Raw genomic sequence first — 23,788 nt, 5'->3', positions numbered from 1 at the left:
AATACTATAACTAAACCAAAACACACAATGGGCATCTTTCGATATACACTCATCTAAATACACTATATTTTTACCAAATAAATGTTAATTATTTGTACAAATAATACGTAAACAAAAATAACACTTACCATATGATTTTTCATAGAAATCCACCCCATCTTTGCACGGTATTTTATTTTTCTTTTATTATCCGTTTTTGCGAACTAATTATAACTGTTACTGGACGGAAAATAATAGTCTTTTTTGCGAATATATAAATATAATCGAATAGGTTACGTAGTGTGAATTTTTAGGTTATGTTAGTCCGCGAGATCTCTTCTCAGACTGAACGAACTGTAGGAGGCTGTGCGCATTGCGACACAGTACAAAATATCCTTAGCTTAATGTCAATACTGTTGTTCTTTGTTCAAATGAAAAAGAAAAAAAAACAATACAAAAATTGCACCCATCTCCATGGTGATCGTAATTAACTTCGACTGTATGAATAACATTATAATATAAATAATATATAGTAATTTGTGGGAGTAAATATAAGTTATATTTTTCTTAATAATAAACAATAATTTAATGAACATTTATCTACAATGTGGATAAAGTGTATTATTCAGAGCGCATGCGTTATTACCAACATGTTTATTCCTTAATATTACCATTGTCTGGTCACAGCGGTAATAAAAAAAAGAATAATTTTCAACGTTATGGTTAGATTCTTCATTACCCATTTGTTGGGCAAGGAAATTATTTTCTTGTATGACAACTGTGCACGTTAGTGCATTTTTTTTCTAATTATTCGGTATACTTTACTATTTAATGCCAGTATACGCGTAACTTATAAACTGCCAAAGAAAACATTAGTCGTAACAGTTCTACTTGCATATACAAATTAAAACTGACATGTTTCATCTAGTTTGAAAGATACAAGTGAAAATTACTTACAATTTAACATAAGATTTCCATTTAATAGTGGTTTAATAGTTCAATTTTTAAGTAAATACACTTACCTGAGCTCTGACTGCCGCCAAATGTAGCTGAGTTGCTCTGTAGTCGTATTTCTTCAGCGAAATATCCTCCTAAAATATTAAATTTTATAAGTATCTTACTAATTTGGGAAATGCCTAAGTTTGGAAGTTTGTTAGAAGGTATCTCTAGACAGCTCAACAGATTTTGCTGAAATTTGAATTGAGAACATAGTCTGAAGAACACGTACACTATTAATTTAGTTTTTTTTTTTAAATTAAGTTTTTTTATGACTTCGCGGGGACGAAGTCGTAGGATACAGCAAGTATAATACTATATAGTATAATATACTGTTGCTTACAGTTTATTTTACAAAAATGAGCATGTGCCTACTTTGCACAATTATTAAAGTTTTACAAAATAGTTATTCATAATTTAAAGAAGAATTTTTTAATCGTGTTATTATTTTTTTAATAATTGCAGTTTCTTTTTAACATTTATCAATGGTAACTCTATCTAGCGAAATACATGGACTGGTCTTCGTTACGAAATTTCTTGTCAGCGAAATATTTTTGCTACAGCACAATAGATGTCGCTATTAATACTTAGGAATGTACATGTGAAATAAAAAAACAATATTAGGTAATTCAAAATTAAAATATCGTCATCATCATCTCACACATATCATCTTACTAATATTATAAATATGAATGTATAGATGGACGGATATATTTCAAGGTATCTCCAGAACGGCTGCATGGATCCTGCTGAAATTTAGGTGTAAAAAATATTCTGGAAAACTAGTCGCGGGCGAGAGCTAGTCATCCATACAACACATACATAAGGTATGTAATTAATAATTTTGTTTTTATAAACAAAGAAATGTGTTCATAGATAATTAAAGTTAGTTTACATTTTAGTTATTGCTTATTTCAGTCTTATTAGAACAAGTGTAATACATTAAAATTCCTAACTACTCTGTCATTTTAGGTTAGGTCGGTTTATCAATATCGCTAAAAAAAAACAAATTATATTTTGTCACGCAATATGTCATGGCAACAGAATTTGTTCGTGTCTGGCATATCCATAACGTACATTGATGTCTCACAATTTGCATTCAATCTTTTTATTTTAATACTAAAGAAGTGAACAGGAAATAATTTTCGTTGGGTTGGTATTGCTCTTTGATATCCATACCACCATCGAAAATTTTTATTGTGTATACAACCAACTAGCTGTTGCTCTCAATTCCGTATGCGCGGAATTAAAAAAAAATTTCAGTGGCCTATGTGTTCTTCCAGAATATGTTCTACATCTATGCCAAATTCGAGTGAGATCCATGCAACCATTCAGGAGATACCTTCTAACAAACATCCATCTAATATTCGCATTTATATTATTAAAAAGAAGTAAGGCAATCCAGACAAGAATTGTTCTTGGTTTCTAACTTTTTCCGTCGTTTAGTCAATGACCTATCCATTGAAAATGTTATATTAGAATTCAATTATCTTGTGCGTAGAATAGACTAACTAAATTATAATGTCAAAGTCCGCAATCCCCTTTACCTGTAGACCCTTTAAAGAGCTGTTTACATAATTTACCTGTATCTCGTTGACTTTGCTGTAGAGATTATTCTCCAGGTTACGGCTTTGTATGCGCGCGAGAGAATCCAGCCCGTCCTGATAGGATAAAGTGAAATTTTATTAAAACATTCTCTAAGATATCAAAATATTTTTAGTTTTTTTTTAGAAAACATTTTATATGTAACAACATTGCGATTTAAGATTTGAAATTTGTGTTGTGTTATATCGAGTATTAACTATTATACTTTTTTTTAAATAAGATGGAAAATCATAAGTTTAATAATAACAATAGTTGACTAAAAACTGATAATTCCTTGTGGTATTGTATTAGCTATAGTTTTGGCTATTGGCTTGGTCTTTGGGGGAATACTATCGCACTTGCGATACTTAAGAAGGGAATGGAACATATTAAAGGTTCTATTCTTTCATTCTCTCTTTTGACTTTAATAAACAGTGATATATACATATTTCAAATTTATAAATGGGTTCATACCCTAAATTTTAAGTTGTATTTTTGTATGAACTACTGACCTGTAACTGCTTAATCTGCATTTCCAAATCCTGCGCGTCTTTCCTCAACTGCTCGTAGTTAAGTCGCGCCTCCCGTATATCCATGCGGTCAAGCAACATTTCGCCTCGAAGTACTGGCGGCATAGTCTCCTAAACAACACATATTTTAGTAAAAGATTCATTAAAATCGGTTTGTAGGGTAGTTTAATTACTGGAATTTATGCCAAAAGATTAACTGACTTTGTGATCTCATTCGGTCTCAATTGGGAGGGATTTGCAAGGAGAGGGTTTTCTATCCGTTAGATAAGTTGATTCAACAAACATCTTTCACAAACCATTAAATCATACTAAAAGAAAGAATCTAGTTAAAATATCCCATAAACAGTTTTCCTTCATAGTGTATAATAAAAAACAAAATCACTTTCGAATAAGATGGACGACAGAGAAAATTTTACATTCGATTGACTTTTTCCATTTCGTTGATTTGACGGTTTGAAATCACCGAAGTTGTTTCTACACATTTATTTTGTAAACGAACATCAAATAGTTTTTCACGTTGTCCGAGCTTTGTACTTAAATTGTAAATATTCCGACCTCGCAATAACAAAGGCCGAATGAAATTCTACCTTTATTTGCCAATTACGTTTCTGTTTCCTTTTGAATATGAAAATATTTGTTACAAATGAATTTAGTTTGTTTAATGATTTAAAAAATCAGAGACCTTATAGCAGGAGAATTTGATTTGAAATAAGTAAATATAACATTTTATTTTTCTTACAAAGCATTTTTTTCAATGCTACTTGCTATCGAAAGTCGATGCTATTTTAACACAAGACACTTAGGCATAATATATTTGTGTTTACCGCGGGCACGTCGATGGGCGGGTCGTCAGGCTCCGGCGGGTAGGGCGGCAGGAAGGCGCGGAGGGGAGCACGGGCAGGCGGCTGAGCGGTGAGGAGGGCCCTTGCCAGGTGCGCCAGATCCGCGGTGCTCGACACAGCGCGGGACTGCGCGCATAGCGACTCGTAGCGACGCAACTGGTTTGTGCACTGCACACAAACAAAAGAAAAAAAGTTAAAACCAGCTAATTTAAACATTATAAATCTCTTTCTTTGTCTGCTACTTACTCTATCTGTGATAATTTCTCCGCCCTGATAAATAGCTTCACTAACAGCTGCTGTCACGTCGGTCAGTATCTCTTCAAGTTCCTGCAATAAAAATACATTTCAAGTGTCACACTAAAATTATGCAGTAAAGTATCTTATTATTCATAAAGCATCGTATCAGCTAACTAAGGGTGTGATAAAAAAATGCTAATGTAATTTCACGCTTTCTTGATCTATGGTCGTGGCTTGAAAAATTAGTCAAATTAGGGCCTGACACTTTCTTTTAAAGCGGTTTATGAGTATGTTTTATTTGCAAAAAGAGGTCAGATATAACTACCTACATAATAAAAGAAGATGATATGTTGTTTGAAGTAAACTTTATGTTTTTGAAAAACGAAGATGCATGGCTTTTTCTCGAAAATGAGAAAGGAACACCTTTTAACATTGTATGTTGAAAAACTATTATAAATATAAAACATCTCGAATTTATAGCTCGGAAAAAGTAAAATAATAATAATGTATAATAATTCAATGGTTTTTGCATTAGTATTATAACCGGAGAATGAATTACTGAGTGAATGAATGAATGGCTTCAACAATTTCCACAGTTTGTACAGTTAGTACAGTACACCTTTCATGGGTTTAATTAAAATGACTGAGGGCACGTATTGCGTATTGCATGAGTTGAATGAACAGAATACGTTACCGATAGATTAATTGTACAAACGGACGTATCAAATATACGATATAAATTGGAATAGCAAGAGGAATTGTATTTATACGGTTCAGTTTACATCAAAGTATCACTTATAGTAAGAGTTTTATCATTACGTTCTTCATTACTTCATACTTTCCTTGTCTTTATGAACTTTTAAGCCGAATGACTATGGTTAATTAAGGTAAAGGTCTTCCTGCCTCATTTACCGTTGCTTTTTCAGATCAAAATCTCTATATAAAACATCGTAATCACTGTCTTTAATCTTTGACAAAACCGAGATAACTATATATTTTAAACTGACTGAAAAACAAACGGTAAAAATCGGTCATTTTGTCAATTAGGTTATAGATTTCTTGTAATATATGTACATTGAATGACCGTATGCAACAGCAGTTAATTAAATTCATTTGCATAACACAATCCATATATAAGCTTCTACTTGTATAATACTAAAATAACAATGTCTAGATTAATACTGTTAAAAGTTTTACCCTTTGTTTACGTATTAGTGCAATGTCGGCATTGATTTCAGTTTGGAAATGAATTCAGTTTGCAGCTTTGTGTCGGGTCGACTGGCCGCAGCAAAGTTAGTGCAACGTCTGCGGCGGCCTGCTAACTCATTGAACTTTCCTAACTAAGATTGAACAACGACTGGCTTACATACTCCGTGCATATAAAGGAAATATCACAATGTTTTGTTGTTTCATCCTTATAAGGTTGTTAGGAAAAATTGGCAGAGAAAGAGTGGACGGTAAAATAAGACGGACATAGTGCACAGAGAACTGCAAATTTCTCCAACAAATTAAGTTGAAAGTCTCGTGAATTGCAAGAGTTAGTTATACGAAGATCAAAGGTTCGTGTTCGTAGCGAGAAAATCGATGGCCAGTTTATTTATAGGACGTCAAAAAATTTAATTCGATTAAAAAAGCTGTAGTACAAAAATATAACGTGATCTATTAATAGACAAAACTAACGTAGGTTATTATCATTATTTTTGCTTAATTTTTTAATTTCTACAATATAGCGATTTTTATATTACTTAATATTTAATTTAAAATGAAAGAACATATAACTTTTTGCATGATAAAGTCTTGAGAAAGAGTAGAGATATCGTTATGATTTTGAATTCTCTTTATACAAATAATATTCAGTTTTGATGAATTTTCGTCGATATAAATAAAATATTTTCCCAAAACAAGCCATCTTTCAACTGCAAATGTACCTGTTGAATTATACAGCTGTTTGTTAACGTGGTCGGTGAAAATAAAAGAGGAGTGGAGTTATAAATTTTCAAGCCATCCGTATTTACATAACAATAAGTGTTTTTGCACGTTAATAGTGTTGTCGTTACTTTGTTATGTTATTTTTAATCTGTGCAACTATGGATATAGAACACATCTACATAATAATCTAGTAAAAGAACTAAGTTAAAGGCGATATAAAAGGATAGAAAAGCTTCCTTTTTCATATGGAAGACCAGTTTAAAATGGTCTCCGCAGTATTAAATGTTTATAAGTTAACTAGTTGTCGCCTGGGTATCCGCCAGCTATGGATTATAAACTATATAAAATTTTATAAAAATCGCTCAAGATGTTTCAGAGGATTATGGTAACATGTGTGACATGATAATTTTATATATAAGACTAGCTGTCGCCCGCGATTCCGTCCGCGTGGAATGAAAAAAAACTTAATTAGTTCCCGGCAACTATACGAATATTTCTAACCTTTTAAACATTTCATAGACCTCCACGAACATTTCAAGACCAAGATAAGATAACTCCGTTTAGCAGTTCTCAAGTTTTAGCGGGACTAACGAACAGCAATTGATTTTTATATATATAGATTAACATCAAGTTAAATTAAGAGCAGAGACAGGAGAAGGATAACAATGATTAGGAAGGGTGAAAAGACATGGACTAGCAATTTGTACCTGCTAAGTATAAACGGTAAGCTAGTGTTCAAAGAGCATGCCATTCTGTTGGAATCCTACGTATCCTTTACAGTATGCATAACATCCTTGTTTACGCTCTTGTTCCTACATAGTATGTCACATTCGTAACTTTTATTATAATATAATATTATATATAATTTTATTATATTGTTTTTTAATACATAGATATACAATAGTAAGTTTATTACATAAAGTGTTTTACCAGTTGCAGAACGTATTAATCATTTCGATTTTGCTTCGGTATGCAACCCGGAATACTACGCTAGCCTATGATGCCCCATTTATTGATCCAGCACAATTTGTTCCAGCTTAGAATGGAATTTTAATGAACGTGAATATAATCAATTTTAATGGAAATTATTTTTAATTAAAAATTCTTAATAATTTCCAACTATAATTTTATGATTTAAAATTTAAGCCCTTTTGAATAAAAATAACGATTTATTACTGTATAACATAGTTATTCAAATTTTCGTGTGACATTACAATAAACTTATATAAAAACGGCTAAAACACTCACGTATATTCGCCCGGTGGCGGCACCGACTAGCTCCGAGTCCATCGGGGGCCCTTCATCAGGATGAGTGGGATTGGTATTAATTCGCGGACGCGGCCCGTCCTGGGACGGGCCACTCACGCTGATGAAACGCCACCGATGGCTTCGAAACTAGTCGGTGCCGCCACCGGACAAATATACCCGAGTGTTTTAGCCGTTTTTATATAAGTTTACAACATAGTGTTTACAAAATAGACAACGCTATGTAAAATCATACAAAGTTAACTAAAATCCGTTGCGTGCCGTTCGGTGCATTCGGCGTGGGGCAATGGCCGCGTAGCTTAAATTTAACCGAAGTGATTGCATACTCTAGGGCTAAGGTATATTATAGAGATATTACCTGTAGTATTGTAGGCAGAGTATGCTTGTGGTACTGATCTATCATGGCGTTGGTTGCTGTCAGCTGTTGCACGTAGTTATTATGCGAGTCGTAGTACGCTGCCAGCGCGGCCGTGTTCTGATTGTTGCAATAGTTGAGGAACGCAGCACGGTAATCTTGACGACTCTGAAATAGAAACATATTTACAAAGTTAACATAACTTTAGCTATAATTAGTCGTTTCTTTTTAAAAGAAGTAACCCTTATAACACTTTTTAGACGAATACGAATAAAATGACATTTCACTCGTTAACATAACTTTTTTGTAAATGTGGGTACTCTTGAAAATTATTAACCAGTTTGTTCCTAAGATGATACCATATCAAAAAATAAATGGTTAAAATGTATTTCTCTGCTTAAATGTTCCTAGTAACAAAAAATAAAATGAAGTGACGCAATATTAATTATAAGTCCCATTGTTGGGTCACAGCAAACATGTCAATATCGACCATCCAATATTGTCTATTGTTTCGCAAGCGATATCATATTTCATTGTGCCCTTATCGGAAATCTCAATGGTTTTTATACGGTAACTATCAATAAAGTTTTTCGGTAGATTGGTAGAGATTTTAGCTAGAATATACCGCGTTGTTTTTTCCTTTCATGTTCTGAGTATTGGATTTCCATAGTAATTAAGAAATAATATTAATGAAACTAAGCAATGATATACATAACAGTGGTAGAGCCCGCTTTAACATCTTCGCACGAATTGGCCCGGCTCGCCCGGTGAAATACCACGACCACACAGAAGACAGGCGTCAAGTGGAAGAAATTCCGCGTTTCGTCTGATGAGTGTGTGTCCCGGAGGCCTAATTTACTCCTATTTCCCTTCCTAACCTTTTTCTTACAAAGAAAGGATGGGAAGTGGAAGTGGACTTTCCGGATGAGAAGATGCATGAAAATGTTTTCTTTCTGTGCATCCTCTCATCCGTCGATTAAAGGTAGGCAACGCATATGCTATTGCGTATGTCTTTGGGCATCGGTCACTTCGCTGTTTCAGGTGGCTTTCGTTTGCCACCTTATGATATAAAACAAAAACTAAAATTTACATATATTTTATTGTGTAGGGTTGTATTGTATAAATTCAATATGAAATGCTCTATTTGTTAATATACGTTAATGACTGGATCGTAATATTACACTAAGACTCAGTTGTAGTATTTATGGGAGAAATAAATAAATTTACAAGGCTCCCTATTTTAATCCTGTTAACTAAATGGTAATCTTAACTAAGTGACCCTTGGATTCGGGTTTCAACAAATATTTGTTTAAGGCGGAAATCTTATGGGTCTGAATTTAGATATTTCAATAGTCAAATATCTTTGACCCATATCTTATCTTTAAGTTATATTCTTTGAATTTTCTCAGGATAGTTAATTTTATAAAATGGTTGAATATTATTATATGTCCAGTAAATGAAATAAAAATCTTTATGAGAAATGTAAATTATATTTTTTAAATGCCTATAATTTGCTTTATTAATCACTAGCTGTCGCCCGCGAATCCGTTCAAGCGGTATTGAAAAAAAACTTGATAAGTAGCCTAAGTATTCTTCAAGACTATGTTCTACATCTATGACAAATATCAGTAAGATTCGTTGAGCTGTTCCAGAGATACCTTCAAACAAACATCATCTATCCATCCAAACATTCGCATTTATAAAATTAGTAAAATAGCAAGAGTTTTATGATTAACCGTGATATCTTACTTTGAAAAAAAATTGAATTCGAAATTCAAATTCAGCAATGCGGTTGAAGCCTTTAACTTTCGACGACCCTCTCGTAAATGATCCCTTCACTTGACCCCGTTTTGATTTCATTATTAATATTTTTAGCAATTATAACAAAAATTTATTAAAAAAAAAGAAAGAATCACAATTAGGTTTACTATCTTTTTACAAAATAAAGTTTCAGCAATTTTACTAAATTACGAACAAACAATCAACCGTTAATTTACACAATTATTCGACACTACCCACGTTTACACTACGCACTTTGACACGACCTAACGCCTTCAAAGGCAACGAGCAAATGCCCCCTCTGTGAGGTTGGCTGCCTTTAAATAGGGTGTCAAGGCACCTCCATATTTTGTTATTTTATTTTTTTGTCTTAATTTATTTTATCCTTATACGGCCTCTCCTGACCGTGCACCGTCCCGGGGCACTGCTTCATCTTCGTCTCTGGAGTCATCGTGAGCCACGTTCACCTGGCCAACAGACGATGGTCCAGCTTCTGCATCGTTCCTTAATAAGTTTGTAAACAGCCGCCTTGTGTCTCCACTGTTTCAGACTCAGAGTCAGTATCTGTCAAATTCATAATTTGGTTAAAGTTTGATAAACAATAATACGTGTGCCTATCTTTCATCCTTCTCACAATCAAGGCCCCTTCACACTGTCTAACATAACCAGCTAGTTTCCTATCTAACTCATACACTTATAATTCACACATCGACATTCATAATCTCAGTCATACTAAACTATCTACATGGCGGGTGACTCCGCGACAGTCAACCACCACATAACACGACCCCTGCGTGTTTGTCACATGCACAGTAAAGCCCCTGTCTTTACGGTGCATCCGACCAGTCAAAGCCCACCCAGACCACGATAAAGCCCCTGTCTCTAAACGTGTCTGAGAGGACCCGACTAAAGCTTGACCACGTCAGAGCCTTTAATCTCTGAGCGTGTCTTAAAGTGCTAGAGCTCAGCCTGCACGTCATCCATAACTGCCAGATCACAATAGAACCCTTGCCTATATGTGTCTGCAGGAAAAGCTATTCATCCGGACCGCACCTGAGGCCAGCCAGATCCTACCAGATCACAATAGAACCCTTGTCTAAATGTGTCTGCAGAAAGAGTTCTTCATCCGGACCGCAACTGAGGCCAGCCAGATCCTACCAGATCACAATAGAACCCTTGTCTGAATGTGTCTGCAGGAAGAGTACTTCATCCGGACCGCAACTGAGGCCAGCCGGATCGACCATATCTGAACAAAATAAAAGGCATTAGATAGATTTCAAAACTCATTCTCAAAGAACGTTGCACAACTCTCAGGACACCACTATCCTTTCCACAACACCATGTATTGAGCCGCTTGTGTAGTCTTACCACAGGCTCCACTGAGTTCGTATAGATCGTTTTCAAGCACCTTTGTACGGGCCTCGCATACCCGAGTCTAGCTTACCAGTGGATTGGGAGTATTTGATAACAAACACTAAGTCATCAACTTGAAATACTCCCGAAGGGTACCGACGCTGGATGACACACACGTGCATCCTGCTCTTCTCGATTACTTCTTGGTAAAGTTCTGGTTCGAGTCCTGCAAATTTTTCTCCACCCTTCGCGGTTTGGTCGGTGCTCCTCAAGTGTCACATCGCGGATCAACGCACGGATAACAGGAGTGGTTGCTTCAATAAAAATCAACAAATTTAACGCAGACAATTTGTTGTAAAGTTGTATTTTACAAAGTGAATCAGACTAAATGCTGTTATTATAATAAATCTCAACATGAATCAAATTTAAAACTGTTCGTACATAACGCTCGACTTGACCATTTGCATGGTGCATTTCGGACGTTACGTAGTGAACTTCGCAACCCAACTCTTTTTGTAGCGGTGAAAGATTCAAACATTCTTACTCGGTCACAAACCTACATCTTTGGTACGCCAAACATTAGTATTGCGTAATCAAAGGTGCGTTTAAGCTCGACGGGATTATGTCGGTAAATAGGAAAAACAGAATTTAGTGGAGGAATGTACTAAAATCAACATAAACTTGGTAGTCATTTGACTTAGAGAAAGGACCGAGAACATCAAAATGAACCGTACTGAACAGAATATCGTTGTTTTTTTTTTGTGTTTCTTTGAAATATAGATAAGGCAATGGGAGGTTTTTTTTTTTTACGAAATGTTTTAGACTTGAAAACCAAAAATGTTTATGTACAAGATCGTAAGTTTTATCTGCTCCTATATGTTGGTGCTCATCATGGAAAATTTGCAATAAGCTCGAGCGATAACCTTTAGGGATGTAACACGACAGTCTAGATTCCTCTCCTACCAGGGAATACCGTTAAACAGGAGTTCGTTTTGACACACATAACGTGTAGGGTCCAATTGACCATCTAATCATTTTCGTAATAGGATTCGTGTTTCGGTGTTTGCGGCCTGGGCAATCTGTGCCCAGTTTAAAGATCTTTCGATGTTGTCCACCTGCGCCGCTCGTGGACAACGTCGCATAATCTTTCATATACTGATGGAAACAACCGGCAAAACCAAGGAGCTACCAGACTTATTTAGCATTGCATCTTGCCAGGGCTCGGCCTAACCTGACCATGGCATATCTGTCGTCTTAAAATTATATCGCGCACTTTTAACTTTTCTAAATGGGATAGTCGATAAGGATGATAGACCACCGGTATTGAACTGGATAACCTAATACTCATGTTTTACGCCTTAACCGTTGTGGACGCCGTACCGGTTATTAAAAATGATTGAAATTTTAGTGATAACGGACTTTAATAATTCTCACTCGGAACTCTGGAGAGGAGTGTTAACATTAATAGGTTCATCTATCTTCTGTACTACGTTGACGTGTAATTCGAATTCTAATACTGACTACCCATCCCTATTCAGTACATCGGTAAAAATAATAATCGATATCTTCATATAAATGGCGGGTACAACTACAAAATCTATTTCTGGTGCTATATGTGGAAATTCAATTTGGAAGTTCTTTACATAAGTTAATATTTCTCCGATTTGTACCCTGAGTTAATGATTTAGACTTGGTAAAACAAACGTCTTCTTTATGACCAACTTTTTTACAAAAGGTACACGTAATTCTAGAACCACTATCCCTAGTATTTGCATGTTGTTGAGCCGGAGTGCGACAATTAACTTCAGTATGTCCAGGCTTACCACAACCAAAACATTTCTGATCTGAACCAGAATTGCGCGACTTATTCTTATGTATGGTTGGTATGAATGGTTTATGATTATCAGATTTAACATTAAACTTAGGTTTAGTATAGTTGGCTAAGAACGAAACTACATTCTCGACCGTTAAATTAGAGTTTGAAGCTACTGCCTTGATTTGCGCATCAGTTATTCCACGGATTATAATTTGAATCATAAGTTCTTCACCGAGACCTTTAACTATACGAAGTCGTAAAAGTGACCGGCGAGCGTACTCGGCATAAGATTGAAATTTGTCCGAGGATGTGTTCATTACGTCGAAAAGAATATTAGCGTAGTCAATCTTATTTGGACAAAGAGACTTAAATTCTTTAGTAAAATTTGACCACGACCGGTCATTCGTCGTCCATTCGTTAAGCCAGGTCTTAGCGTCACCTTTAAGGCAAACCGCGACACGCGATAAACACTCTAAGTCAGTCCAGCCGTTAGATAATTTAGCTCGTTCTACCTCGCAACACCACACCTCAAAGTCATGTACAGAAGGATCGAAATTGGATACAAAGTAACCACGATTTGCACGATTAATACTGAGGATGGTGTCCGCTAGTGCTTGCGTGGCAGTCACAAATGGTTCACGATTACCTTGAGGTGTGTTGTCACGTTGAGATGGCAACGAGGACGTATCCGCCGTCTTTTGTTCGATATTACTAAGTCGAGTCATAATAGCGTTCAATGTTTCCTTCATCGAAGTTTCACGACTACGCGAACGACGACGTTCGTCTGGCCTAAACGGTTGCTCGCACTGGACACGATCATGACGTCGCGTTCGATCACTACCTAATCTTGAATAACGTTTTCGACTACATACCGATGATCGTTCACTGTCACTATCACTAGACGCAGACGTGTCCCTACTACGACCAGCACCACGACTTCTCTTACGAGACTTACTTGTTCGCAACGGTGGAGTACCACCTTCCGACCTACTACGCGATCTGAACCGGTTACGCATTCCGAGCAAATTTTTATTAAAACACAAAAGAGATTCAATTAACGGCTGTTTGTTTGTTCACCCTCCTAAAAAATAATTTAGAAAGCAGACAGTGAGCTGGGTGGCCAATCCCACTTCTGATTTTAGCAATTATAACAAAAATTTATTTAAAAAAAAGAAAGAATCACAATTAGGTTTACTATCTTTTTACAAAATAAAGTTTCAGCAATTTTACTAAATTACGAACAAACAATCAACCGTTAATTTACACAATTATTCGACACTACCCACGTTTACACTATGCACTTTGACACGACCTAACGCCTTCAAAGGCAACGAGCAAATGCCCCCTCTGGGAGGTTGGCTGCCTTTAAATAGGGTGTCAAGGCACCTCCATATTTTGTTATTTTATTTTTTTGTCTTAATTTATTTTATCCTTATAATATTATATTCAAACTTTCTTCGGTTTAATTCTGTCATAAGACCCAAATAAAAATTACTCGGGTCTTATGACGTTCTTATATTCATTTGGCATTGTAATTCAGACAGTAATTGAACTGTAGTCGAAGTCAGAACGTAACAGAAATGATAAGAGCAGCAGTTGCGACTCACACCGCTAATTACTTTTTTGTAAATCGGGTAACACTGAGCTCGCGAGCGAATGAGCCTCGGACTCGAATCAGTACGTTCTGCAGTTTGCTGTATCACACCAGTGAGACCGAAGGTGTTTCCCAAAGGCAAATTGTGACGTCAGCTGGCTACAACAAAGTGTAAAGAAAGGCATAAAATGTCCGATCAGTTTGTTTCTCTTGGAATATCGCAGACGTTAACTGAAAACATAAATAATTGGATTGCTTTTTTCAAACTGTTTGTAATAAATTAAGTCCTTCGCATAACAAACACTAGATAGTACCAACGAAAAATTATAAGGCAGGCTCTAAAATAAAATATATATGGCAGGCTCTAACAGTTGCAAAGATTCCTGCTCCCGGGAAAAACCGGTGTAAGTAGTAAACGTCTGCTGTCTGCTGATATGATCTGACACGGAAATAAGTAGCTTACTAACCAACATTACCTTACTTTGGTGGCTTTTATTTTAAATTGACCTCGATCCTAGAAATTGGGCCCCATTACAAAGCTAAAATTGGATTAAAAAAATCACACTATGTCACGTGGATACTTCGGGGTTGCTTGTTGTAGTCAATGGTGTTTTTTTTATATCATAAGGTGGCAAAGACAAACGAGCGAGCGGCCACCTGAAATCGCTGATATAACGAAGTGACCGTTGCCCATAGACATACGCAATTGCATATGCGTTGTCTACCTTTAATCGACAGAGAAGAGGACGCACAGAAAGAAAATATATTCTCTTTCCATGCATCCTCTCATCCGGAGAGTCCACTTCCACTTCCCATCCTTTCCTTATAAGAAAAAAGGTGGGAAGGGAAAGAGGACTAAATTAGGCCTCCGGGACGCACAATCATCAGACGAAACGCGAAATAGCTTCCACTTGACGCCTGTCTTCTGTGTGGTAGTGGTATTTCACCGGGCGAACCGGGCCAATTCGTGCGAAGATTTTAAAGCGGGCTCTACCACTGTTGTGTGACAGACAGCTGCTAATCATGATACTACCAATATTACAACTGTGGGTTGCATTAGATAAAATTGCCATTACGGCCCGCATCGATTTAATAACCGACTGCAAAATAGGAGGAGGTTATCCTACTTTTCTATCAGCCTTCAATAAATATGTACCTACTAAACTATTACTTACATTTACTCATGAGTGAAGAAATAAGCGAGGAAAATACCATTGCTTCATTTTAAAGAGGTTTAGCTCCAAGTGATAGTAATATATTAAATTTGTTTCCTGTACTTCTGCTATTTATATTTATTGTGAGTCTTGAAACATGTTAATTTTTGCAAGTTACTAAATCTATATATATTTTTATTTTGCGGTTTGGTAGCGCCATCTCGTACATGTTTAAGGCATTTTATAGCGAGCAATGATCCAATCACGAGGATGTTAGTGTTACAAAAATGAACTAGATGGCGTTGAATGATATTACTCTTAGGTTACGCAGGAGCCATGACTTACCTTCTACTTATATATTATAATATAATATTGGAATTTTGATTATTGATACAAAATTGTCATAATACGAGGAAATATTATTTCATTTGGTACGTTTACACGAGTTGTTGCTGCGCTTTCTTGCTAATTATTATTAGGATTATTTGTTGCTATTAAAATCTTCGTCCCGTTAATATATATATATTTTGGAATATAATGGATGTAGTATAATAATATTTAAAAATTACGAATAAACTTCTGTATACATTCATAGCGATCTCTTTATAGCTAAAAAAATATTCCTTTGACGTTGTAACTAAAATCAAAGGCAGCTAATCGCCACAATGTCATAAAACGAGTTAACATGTTGCCATCTATTTAAGTTACTTGGAGGCGCTTTAATATCTTCATTTTTCTAACAAATGCAGCTAAATCCCTAGCCAATTCAGTTGAATTCAATGAGTACTGGCATCAAAGACAGCTTCATGCCAACCATCGTATTGCGTGATGTGAGTTACTAACATAAAATCACATTTCATGCTCAATTAACTGCATGATGTACTCGTTACTTTTAATCTTGTTTCTTTTATTTATAGCGTGAGGCAGCAAAAGAACAAGCGGCCACCTGATTTCGCTAGAAAAGCGAATCGACCGATGACCGTAGTCAAGCTATAACAAATTGTCGTCGCGCTACCTACCTTAAATGGACAGAAGAGGAGATGGATAGAAAGAGGGCATTTCCCCTTCCCGTCCCGTTCTTCCTGGTCTTTTTAGGAAAGGGTGGGAAACGGGAACGGTGTAAAATTGCAAATACGATGCGATGATTGCTTCCACTGTACGCCTCTCTTCTGTGTGGTGGTAGTACTTCACCGGTAGTGTCGACATATTGTGCAACAGTTGTGAACTCGGCCTCTTGCACTGTTAAAGTGGATTTAAGTCTGTGTTTAACTATTTTTTCCAAATACTATATTGATAGCGCCTTTGAAAGCCCTATGTTTTGAAGTTCCGAACATTCCTATAGTTAAATTTCCAACTCTATACGAATTATTGTCAAATTTGTCCAAAGTTATAGTAAATAAGACAACTTTCAACTTATGGCTACTAGTTGTGAAAGCTCAAAAAAAGCACTCATGCATGAGGATACCATATTTGTATTGGAAATCTGTACATATTTTCTGTTTTACACCAGTTTGAGTATATTCTCATGTGAACCACTTTGCAGGGCTTAAAATATACTTGATGTTGTTTTATATTGGAAGTAAATAAAAGAGATTGCCGAACTAATACCTTTTTCCTCAATATCTTTCGCAAGATAACAAGTCATGTGAATTAATAAAGATAAAAATGTAATAAAAGTACAAAATAATAATTTATTAAATTAAACTCTATGGCAAGAATAAATAAATTATGGAAATACACTTGTGACAGTCATGGTGACTATCGTAAACTATATCACGAGATTGTGGTCAGCGACGGCCGGAAGCGGTTAGCGGCGAGCGTGGTCTGCGGGCTGGCCGTCGTCCACCAGCACGTCGATCTCCACCTCGTAGGTGCCCGGCTTAGTGACCGAGGGCCGCACCACGACTCCGGGCATTCGCGACTCTTGTGCCGAATCAATTTCGTTCTCCGACGAGTTGGGTATGGACGGTTCGAGCCCGCCGAGCTGCTCCGGGCCGTTCCTGACCGATAGTAGGCCTTGTACTCGCTGCACCAGGTACTCGATGACGGGGCCAAACCGCGACACTCCATCGGTGGTGAGGATGGTGCGCTCCGGACCACCCTCCTTGGGTTTGAGAACGAACATGTTGAAATTGAGTGTGCGCCGCACTGGGCGCGCCGCCGCCCGGCTGGCGCACGCCACGGCGAGCAAGAGCAGCAGGGCGCGGGGCGACATGATACGTGCTGCGCGGTGCCTGGCAGGCGGGCTAGGTGCGGAGCGGCAGCGTGCGGCCGGCGCGGCGGATGCGTCAACACTGCGCCCGCTGCGTTTTTGCTCCGCATCTAAGCCGAGATAACGGGTCTTCGGCAAAAAGATAGTAATTGCGTTGCGTTACGATGGCCGCCTGATAATTGCAGCGATCTCTCGACACCTTTCGTTTGGAAAGCACTTCCATCTCGATTGGTGTGAGTCATCTGCGCAGTGCACCGGTGTAGCTCGACCCTCGGCCGGCGGGGTCACGAGGCGGAAGTGGGCACACAGCGCGGGACCTAACGGTTCTGCTCTAACTGGTCTCTTTATCATTATTATTTTGTCAACAAGAGAAACGCCCGCCATTGCAGCGTTTGCTGCTCTGAACCTCTCTATGGGATAGCGATGGACTATTTGTTGATAGATGTTTAATTATATTTACAGCTATGAAAGAGCTAGTGCGGGTGTCCGGTATCAGCCGGCGCTGACAAGCGCGATCATAATCAAAATGAGGCCAGTGGGGTATGTTTATTTGTTATTAATTTATTTAGTATTAGTATTTTAAAGTAGGAATATTACGCTACAATGATGAAAAAATACAGCGAGTGGATGTACAGACGTGTAGAAAAACTCTATGCTCAGTAACACTATGAGTGTTGTTAATGTTATGCAGCTCATTATCGGCTAGTGGTCGATAATCGGAAGCTCTAAAAAAAGAAGACAATTATAGGCGTTGTTTCGAGGTCACCAGTCACCAGTCACCAGTCCCCAGTCTCTGGTCGCCGGTCGACCACCTTGCCAATTTCCTGGAACGAATCGCAACACTCATGTCCTGCTTTCTGAGTCTCGCTCGAGGAGGCTAATGGCCTCAGATTTTGCATACACATTAAATTAGAAAATTTTATTTAAGTTTAGAAATGCTGATATGTGGCTATGGATTACGATAATTATTTATATTTATAAACAGTAGAAGATAAAGTATGTACATTTGACGAGATTTGTGACCTCTCACAGATATGACTAGTTGCAGATCCCGCCTACCAAGAAAACATCGAATACTTATAAAATATAATTATCGATGCAAGAGCACTATGACTTTCTCCTATCATGTTTCACTACGGTTAGCGCAAGGGTCCGACGTTTAGTACTCTCTCCAGTCTTACTGTGATAATGATCATATATTACATACGATTTCCTTTACGTAGAAGTAACAGCTAATCTGTAACGACTTTTTTTTCTACCAACTCTCTTTCTTCAAAATAAATGATGTTTTCCTCCTCCTTCAGTTATTACTATTTATTGTAGCCGCTTGTTAATCTCCACCTTAATCAATAGCAATTACTCAGGATGTGTGTTATCTGGAACAGATCTTGTTCATTGAATATCACGTATTTCTACTTTCGCAGTAAGTCGTAAGTCTTCTAATTTGCAAATGATAACCTGGCAATTGCTAGCGACATTGTTAAGTTTGCGGTTGGTGATGTTACAGCGATGTCTATGTTGCACGATTAAAGTCTAAGGTTCCGGAGCTCGCGGGACATGTACAAGATTGTCGGGTCCGCGGGTACTTTATCGCGCACAGATCGCACAGGAAAGGAGCCCGTTAGCGACGGTCTATCAGATTCGATGGTAACGGTAAGGCATGCAGACCGGTGACTGCGCTCCGCAATGGACTACTTGTACTTGCAACATGATAATTACGTCTTTGATACTTTAAATGTTTACACTTGAGTGAAGAACGAGAAACTAAGCGATTTATAGATTGTTTTTGTTGATCAACATATTGTCGACTTCCGCTGCGTGGTCGCTCGGACGTTGCGGCGCGACGTCGACGCAAGGTGAAAGGTGGGGACTTCTCTCGGCAGAGCAGAGCAGGACAGGGCGGTGCGGGGCGGGCGGTGTTTATTGTGTATAATTGCATGTGCAGTTTTGACGAGGCTCGCGGTCAATCTGCCGATTGTAGAGTTCAATGGGACATAACTAAATTAACGGTACATAATAGGATGTACTGTATTTTATTTTATGCGCAAAAAATCGTCGAAAACGTTAATAACTGCGAAATATTTGTTGTTGAACCCAAGTGTAGTTGGGGGTCTGGATGTCTACGCCCGTTTGTGGCATAAGGCTAGATTAAGAATTATAAAACACTTTGTAAAACTTTATTTCATACGATAAGTAAACGTTCATAAGGAAATTTTGATAGCCATAAACAGTTAGGTATATTGTTCAAACATCAATTATTATTGTTTAGTATTGCGGTAGTAGGAAATTACCCCGTCCGTAAGTAATTAATTTACTAAATGTAACAAAATCAGCTGTTTACAGCTCGTTGCGGAAATTTCTTCCTTCATACTTCTCGGGTCCAGAAATACTAGGAAATAATGTATACCCGTTTTCCTTAAGCACTATTGCATAAGCGAACCGACGTAAAAACAGGACAGTGCCGTTTGCAAAGCAGCGCAGGGGGTGCGGGGCAGGGAGTGAGGTGCGGGGCGCGGCGAACTGAGCGCGGATGTAGTCTCGTGCTTAGCGTCTCTATTCCTATGCGGCGATATTTTTTGCTAACAAGGATTACAGTTAGCGCCTGCTGATATCGTATTCCGCTTTATGTTAGACATTTGTACGTCCATCACGTAACAAGGTCCCGCTCTTCAAAGTAGGTAATGTAAAAAACGGTTCAATCTTCTATAATGTAAATCACCTGAGCCACGTGAAAAAACTGGCTTTGTGTCAGAAGCCAAGGTGAAGTAGTTTAAGCCCATAAGGTATTAAGTACTATTTTGTCATACTATAATATAATTTTTATAAAGACATATGTATAGGCAGCGGAACCGCTGTGATTGCATCGCTCGTTGTTTATACAGCTTGCAGATATAATAGGAACACGGCGAGTTGTATAAATATATCTGATGCTTTTACTTACAAATCAAGTTATGTTTGGTCAAAAGTAACAAAATATCTGCATCTATAAAAGGAAATAAAAACATAGAGCATATTTTGATTTTTTTTTATTAACATCCATCATCCAGGTCATGATCTAATTACATACATGGCACCAACATTATTGTATTCTATTTGACTTCACTTTTATACAGGACATAAAATGCATAAGTCACGTCTCTGGGCAGCAGACACGTCAAGCCGAAAGTCTTTTCACATCCACCGGCCCTGAGCTGCAAACACACAGGCATCGCAGTGGTCACGGCAGTCATATGTCATCTGTCATTTGTCAGGGGTCATCTGTCATCTGTCACCTGTCAGTTGTCACCGCGGTAGATTCGACAAATGTAACCAGAATTTAACTGTTGTTTTATGGCAAAGTCAGTGGAAACAGCAAACACAACACGAAAGTATCTAATCATTTTAATCATGTAAATTAATCTATCACGGCTTTCGTTGTCCGCACACTACTGGTAAGGTATTGCTAGACAATGCGATAAATTTAAATATTGCGATAGATTAGATCTTGCAACCGGCCGTAGTCAGACATTGTCCTAACAATTTCCTAAATTAGAGAGTAAAATTGGCGATTAAAGTTTGTAAGAGTAATCTTAAAAGGCAATTTGGAATTATAAAAATTAATATTTAACCAAGTTATTCGATAATACTAGGTGGTAATGGGGCATCAGTGTTGCGTGTTTCCCGTTAAGTCGATCGGCCCGCCGATAAATTGTTCATATTGGTATTTCTTCTCAGTATACTTGACCACACTATCTTATAAGACTATCTCATTATATTACAAGAGAATGTAAGAAATGATCCTAGGCGGTGGTTGCGCAACGTTTCCAAGTCAGTTATGTTGTAGTTGAGAGCAGCTAAGAGGGCGAGGAGGGCGAGGAGGGCGAGGAGGGCGAGGCGGGCGCCACTACCCAGAGTAGAGATGTGCGAGGCTGGCGGCGGGCTGCAGGTGCGCGGTGTGGTGGCGGGTGCAGGGCGCGGGGTCTTGTCGCCGTCGTGCCGGTCGGGCCGCCCGCTCGCCGCTCTTGGCCACGCGCCGCCGCTTGCCCCCTCCGAGGTCGTTCTCATCGCCTTTACGCTGGGCTCGTTGCTGCTCTTAAGAAGGTATTGAAAAAAGTTGCTTAAAGAGTCATTAAAGTGTCAATATTTTTATACTAGTCTGTAATATGTGTAGTGTAGCGAAAGCGTTGCGCAATCAATATTCAGGCATCACCATCAAAACGGTCAAATAACTTGTCAAAATATTTTTATTCAAGCCAGTAGCCGGTTGCAAGTTAATAATAATACATTTTCAGGCAGTTATTCTTCACTATCCGGCAATTTACCTCTGATCCGATCGATCATGTGTCGCAGCTGTTGGCGCAGCACCTCCCTCTGGGCCTCTAGGTCCTCGCCCGACAGCAACCTCGCTGCCTCTCTGCAAACCAAATCATTCATCACACGAAACGTAGAAATATATTAACATCATGGTCGTATTTAAAGACAAGCATTATAATAGTGTTACCCCGAGTTGTCGGTGACGGTGTGCGCGGTGGTAGAATCAGCGCTGGAGTCGTCCTCGGTACTTTCGGCGGTCTCCTCGCTCTCGGTCTGGTCCGTATGTGCCTCCTGCTCGTCGGGGTGCAGTGGCCTGCCCGGTTTCACTGCAGTCAACGCAGTCATCGACGGGGCTGTGGTCGCCGGCCCCACTGGGTGCATCAGCTGCACCGGCTGCACCAACTGCACCGGCTGCACCGGCTGCACCAGTTGCACCGGCTGCACCAGCTGCACCGTCTGCATCGACTGCATTGCATCTGCTCGTCGAATTACATTTTTGGATTTTTTTGTACTTGATGTACTTTTATCTTATTTATTTTGTAGGTTTAATTGATATTATTTGTAATATAAGTGGAAAGCTATTGAACCAAATAAATGTATTTCAAAACTTAAGTAGCATTAAGCATGGCTCATTCTATATATTAGGATGTTTTAAATGAAAGCGGTATTCGAGGCAGGCCATGTGTAACAATGGACAGTCATTGACTGCCTGGACGGAGTCGCGCTTACGTTCGCTGGAGTTGCGCGGGGCGGTGCCGGAGTTGGTCCGCGGCTGCGTCAATAGGTACAGCTGCACCGCGTCCCCGCCGCCGCGACTGCCCTCCCTGCTCACAACGCAAGGCACATGTTTGCTTACAACTAAACGAATTATATAAAAAGCTAATTGAAATTTGACTGTTACATGAAATAGCCATTGCGGGCAATATTTAAATGCAGATAAAGTTAAGTTAATCTTGTATAAGATTGCGAGGGCACGTACGCTATGTTTTTGCTGCCGTCATATCGCAGGACTGAGGTCGCGTTGATGGTCTTGGTCTCTTCGATACTAGTATCTCTGGTCTCCTCGCTGTCGGCGACCGGCTTGGGATGCTTGTGCCGCAGCTTCGTTGGTGTGACGTCTGAAACGTAAGTATTTACTTTTTAGAAGATATAAACATCATATGACGATTTCAAAGTAGAAATAGATCGTATATGATAATATTGGCCATTATAACAATTTACATTGCAATATAATTAATGTTTTATTTATTGTGTCTATATAAGAGTAATGCAAATGTACCTTCATGCAGGAGGGCCTCGTCGGAGGAGTGGTGCTGCTCGTGCGCTCTGGGAAAGTCACACATTAGTACTGTACAGACAGATATTTGCTTGCTTTTTATTTTCTATCAGGCGCTTAAATAAGTCAGGACTATATAACACCTCGAATGAAATATTGTATTAAAATTGCACCTTACCTTTCATGCAAAATGTTTACGGAAACGAAATTAACCACAATTAAGATTTTCATAATGTATGTTTGTATCGCTTCTGTTATATTTGCGTGTTGTCGCGTGATGGCACTGCGGGAGAGGGCGCCACAATCTATTTATGTTTGTTTTTTTGATAATATGTAAATAGTTGTCAAAACAATATTTTTGACTGTAATTTATGTAGGTAGTGTAAGTCTATGTTAACATATAATATTATGAAAGTTTAAAAATCACTGTAATAAAGGATCGTAATCTAAGTAAGTTATAAGGATTTGTGTAGTATTTCTAATACAGTGCGTGGGAGCCATTGTGAGGGAAAGTGACAGCGCTACCGGTGGTGACATTGTGTGCACAGTGCGGGGAGGGCGGGGGATACAGGAGGTGTTAAATTTCAACAAAA

At 38.2% G+C, this 23,788-nt stretch overlaps 2 protein-coding genes and 1 long non-coding RNA gene across 3 annotated transcripts in view; all 3 read right to left on the bottom strand.

Moving 5' to 3' along the window:
* The window catches only part of LOC106125076 (uncharacterized), a 38,945-nt gene extending 30,581 nt beyond the window's left edge, over positions 1-8,364 (bottom strand). Inside the window, exons 1-7 of the mRNA XM_013322158.1 lie at positions 8,344-8,364; positions 7,722-7,886; positions 4,178-4,258; positions 3,914-4,099; positions 3,072-3,200; positions 2,559-2,636; positions 1,002-1,070 (exon numbers count right to left, since the gene is read on the bottom strand). Of these exons, the coding sequence (XP_013177612.1) occupies positions 1,002-1,070; positions 2,559-2,636; positions 3,072-3,200; positions 3,914-4,099; positions 4,178-4,258; positions 7,722-7,886; positions 8,344-8,364 (729 nt within the window). The remainder of the gene's footprint in view (positions 1-1,001; positions 1,071-2,558; positions 2,637-3,071; positions 3,201-3,913; positions 4,100-4,177; positions 4,259-7,721; positions 7,887-8,343) is intronic.
* Positions 8,365-9,625: 1,261 nt separating this feature from the next.
* LOC106125572 (uncharacterized) lies at positions 9,626-11,189 on the bottom strand. Its single transcript, XR_001228273.1, has 2 exons — positions 10,942-11,189; positions 9,626-10,743 (listed from the first exon to the last, which is right to left on the bottom strand). It is a non-coding gene; the product is annotated as an uncharacterized LOC106125572 (long non-coding RNA).
* A 9,476-nt stretch (positions 11,190-20,665) lies between these two features.
* Positions 20,666-23,708, bottom strand: LOC106125527 (uncharacterized). Its single transcript, XM_013322764.1, has 6 exons — positions 23,199-23,708; positions 22,899-23,037; positions 22,649-22,743; positions 22,107-22,395; positions 21,928-22,019; positions 20,666-21,697 (listed from the first exon to the last, which is right to left on the bottom strand). The coding sequence occupies exons 1-6, from the start codon at positions 23,260-23,262 to the stop codon at positions 21,510-21,512; spliced, it is 867 nt and encodes a 288-aa protein (XP_013178218.1). The 5' UTR covers positions 23,263-23,708; the 3' UTR covers positions 20,666-21,509.
* Between the last annotated feature and the right edge of the window lie 80 nt (positions 23,709-23,788).

Source organism: Papilio xuthus, unplaced genomic scaffold (genome assembly GCF_000836235.2).
Source record: "Papilio xuthus unplaced genomic scaffold, Pxut_1.1 DF825928.1, whole genome shotgun sequence".
NCBI lineage: Eukaryota > Metazoa > Arthropoda > Insecta > Lepidoptera > Papilionidae > Papilio > Papilio xuthus.
Note: the sequence above shows the minus strand (reverse complement) of the source record. Positions and strands in the feature narration are given on the sequence as shown.